This window comes from Vicia villosa, unplaced genomic scaffold, assembly GCF_029867415.1.
Source record: "Vicia villosa cultivar HV-30 ecotype Madison, WI unplaced genomic scaffold, Vvil1.0 ctg.002813F_1_1, whole genome shotgun sequence".
NCBI classification, from domain to species: domain Eukaryota; kingdom Viridiplantae; phylum Streptophyta; class Magnoliopsida; order Fabales; family Fabaceae; genus Vicia; species Vicia villosa.
The window spans coordinates 119,122-122,510 of record NW_026706039.1 but is presented as its reverse complement, the minus strand read 5'-3'; the positions used below and the strand labels follow the sequence as shown (position 1 = coordinate 122,510).

At 29.9% G+C, this 3,389-nt stretch overlaps 1 protein-coding gene across 1 annotated transcript; it reads right to left on the bottom strand.

Annotated features, from left to right (window-relative positions):
- Positions 1 to 478: 478 nt before the first annotated feature.
- Positions 479 to 2,782, bottom strand: LOC131639866 (cyclin-dependent kinases regulatory subunit 1-like). Its single transcript, XM_058910306.1, has 4 exons — positions 2,728 to 2,782; positions 2,506 to 2,597; positions 2,347 to 2,407; positions 479 to 833 (listed from the first exon to the last, which is right to left on the bottom strand). Exons 2-4 carry the CDS (start codon positions 2,556 to 2,558, stop codon positions 681 to 683), a joined length of 267 nt encoding a protein of 88 aa, XP_058766289.1. The 5' UTR covers positions 2,559 to 2,597; positions 2,728 to 2,782; the 3' UTR covers positions 479 to 680.
- Between the last annotated feature and the right edge of the window lie 607 nt (positions 2,783 to 3,389).

Genomic DNA, 3,389 nt, shown 5'->3' with positions numbered 1-3,389 from the left:
TGAGAATTTGTGTATTAGAAGTAGTAGAATGAGAAGAATGAGATTAATAAGTAAATTATGGTCCTATTTGTGGGACTTCCTCTTATGTGGAATGATAGAAGTTATATACTCTTTCTTCAAAAAGCAACTAGACTTGTAAATTACAGTACTATTGTGGAACTTCCTCTTTGATGATTCTAACATTATTTTATGGGACCATTTCTTTGATCAATCCTAGGTTAATTTGAGTTATTGCAGTATTAGGTCCTTTCTTACATTGGACACTAAAGTAGTACTATCATTTTCAAAATGACTCCGGTTCCAACATCAAGTCTACATTTCATTCAGAACTAAAATGAATGGGTCTTGGTAATTTAAATTTGAGCTCTCTCAAATAAATAAATCACTTGACTAAATTGACCGTTATCTCAAGAGACCTTTGATCAATAAAATAGTTAACAAAAAAGAATGTATAAGCTATCACATCACATGAACAAAATTCTTAAAATTCTGTTTTTAATAAGTACGAACTTGAAAATGTTTACAAGCGTTATAGAATATTAACGCAAAAACAAACTGATTATGCAAAAGATCACTTGGATATAATAACTAGCAGAATTATATAAATCTACCAAACAGTACACGAGAAGTACACCCCAACAGACATTTCGGATGTTCGGTAGAACTAAGAATCACCCTCATCATTTGACAAGCATGCTTTGCTGTGCCTGATTATCCTGCTGCTGCTGATAATTCAAAGGCCTTCTGAAAAGCATGATGTGTGGCTCAGGACGATGAATGGCATAGTGAACCCAGCCACGGCTCTGCTGAACCCCGATAGCACGCCACTCATTCTGTATGATTAAACCAAAGTTCGTAAATAAACATTCTAAACATTGCAAAAAGAAAAATCTTCCGTGATAAACATTCTAAACTAGAAACATTACATACATGATGACAGTAACAGAACAAAGACCAAACACTTGTTGACAAGAACACAGCAATCAAAAAACAAGCTAAAAGTTGACTGATAGAAAAGTAATAGAAAATGTTAAAACCAAATTTCATTGTTAACAATTTGAACAAAAATCAGACAATATTTAATTGATTGAGCATATAGAGTTGCAAAAACTGACTGATTGAACTGACTTTGTAAAATTAATTTGGTGTTCATATGATGGTAAAATTGCACAGTAAATTTGTATACAAAAATCATATTTACAGCCAAAAACCGCTATACTGGCGTTTAGCTTAGAATCAACCCTATATCAAAATCGATTATAGTATAGAACTCACAGGCATGCCGAAAATCCAATTTAAGTTTTCAGAATCTCTTAGATACAAAAACTCAGTAGAAAATGTTCAATAACCAAATTTTATTGTTTAACAATTTGAACAAATCGCATAGACAATAACCAAATTTCGTTGTTTAACAATTTGAACAAAACTTATAGACAATACTTCTTTGATTGAGAGCGTATAGAGTTTCAAAAAAAAGTGCCTTTGATTGAATTGACTTAGTAAAATTAATATGGTGTTCACATAAAGGTTAATTGCAGAGCAAATTTGTACAGAAAATTCACAATAAGAAGCAAAAACCATGAAACCTAGCTTTAGCTTTAGCTTAGAACCAATCATATATCAAATCAACATCAGTTATAATCTAGATTTCTCAAACATGCCAAAAACCAGTTTAAGTTTTCAGAATCTCTTTGTGATCTTTCAAAATTAACCCAAACATGCACAAAGTAATATTCACTTATCAATTAATTTGAACAAAACTCATAGACAATAACCAAATCACTTTGTGCTCTTTCAAAAGTAAACTCAAACATGCACAAAGTAATATTCAGTTAACAATTACCGCAACAAAATAAACAATCTTTGATCAAACCAGTATCATAATCTAAACTCTCAGACATGCCAAAATTCAATTTAAGTTTTCAGAATCCCTTTGTGCTCTTTCAAAAGTGAATACAAACATGCACAATGTAATATTCAGTTATCAATTACCACAACAAAATAAACAATCAACTACCAGACTAGTATTATAATCCAATTTTAAGTTTTCAGAATCCCTTTGTGCACCTTCAAAAGTGAACACAACCAAACATGCACAAAGTAATTTTCAGTTATCAATTAACACACAACAAAATAAAACAATCATTCATCACAACTAGTGCATCTTCTACAAACTCAACCAATTCATAACAGAATATTGAAATAAAACAAATTCATAATAATTTTTTCAGCATAAAACGAGTTTCAGTAAACTAGGTTAACACAAAATCATAGCGTTGATCAAATAATCACAAAAACCAAAAAGAAAAATCAAATTTAAAAAAGCGCCGATTATTAACTGCTTACTTCAGAGAGAAGCCGACTCTTAGGAAGCAATTTTGCAACTTCAGGAGGCAAAACAACATGCCTGAAAAAAAAATTGAAGTGAAAAAAATCAATAAAACTAGGTTAATCAATAACGACGAAGAATAATCAATTACAAGAAATTAAGAACAGTGATTATACCTATACTCATAATTATCATCGAAATACTTCTCAGAGTACTGGATCTGACCCATGCTTCAAAAACTAGGGTTTCTGAATAGCTCGATTCGAATCTGAAAAGAAAAAACAACAGTAAGTAAAACTATAAACGCGTTTTCTTATTGAAGTAGAAGAAAAACGAATTGAAACCGAAGAAAATCGATTCTGAAAAAAGCGATTCGGAAAAAGCAATTCGGAACGAACCTGAAGAGTGAGAAACTGAGAATTGAAAATGAGAGTTGAGAGAGTGGAAAGAGGGAATATATATTGTAAATTCTTTTGAGGGTAAGAAAAGGAGAAAAAGGTAATTTCCTATTTGTAAAAATATAAAATCAAGGTTTTTCGTTTTTCTGAGAGTGAATTTAGGTTTTATTAACGGCTAATTAAGGAGGTTTGAATTTTTTTTTCTATTTCAAATTTTTGTTTTGCTTTTTTCCCGCTTTACAAACGAATTTTCTAGATACTCGGTATATATGAGGAAAAAGTAAATGAAAAATTCAAACTCCAACGGTCTTTTTATTTTGAGATATTTTTGTTTGGGGGAGCGGTATGAGTTATTGTCTCCTTTCTTTTAGGTGACGATAAAAATATTTAAGTTGTTTGATTTCTTGAAATTAGGAAGAATTGAGATTCAATTTTTAAGTCTTCCTATTTAGAAGGTAAATACATTACCGATTACCGATAAAAAATAATCTTATTAAATATTGGTTTAATAACAAAAAGTAAAATTAAACATGATTTAGTTTAGATGTAAAAGAATTGATGTTATATTGGTTTAGTTTAGATAGTTTTGATAAAAAAAATTATTTATATCAAAAAGTAAAATTATACATGATTTGGTTTGGTTTTGATGAATAATTTTAAAA

What these genes read in the sequence shown, in the direction of transcription:
- LOC131639866 (XM_058910306.1), bottom strand. Translation starts at nt 2,558, where the DNA reads ATGGGTCAGATCCAGTACTCTGAGAAGTATTTCGATGATAATTATGAG. An exon ending in GATGATAATTATGAGTATAG is followed by an intron (nt 2,408 to 2,505) that starts GTATAATCACTG and finishes TTTTTTTTTCAG; the next exon opens with GCATGTTGTTTTGCCTCCTG. An exon ending in AGAGTCGGCTTCTCTCTGAA is followed by an intron (nt 834 to 2,346) that starts GTAAGCAGTTAA and finishes TTAATCATACAG; the next exon opens with AATGAGTGGCGTGCTATCGG.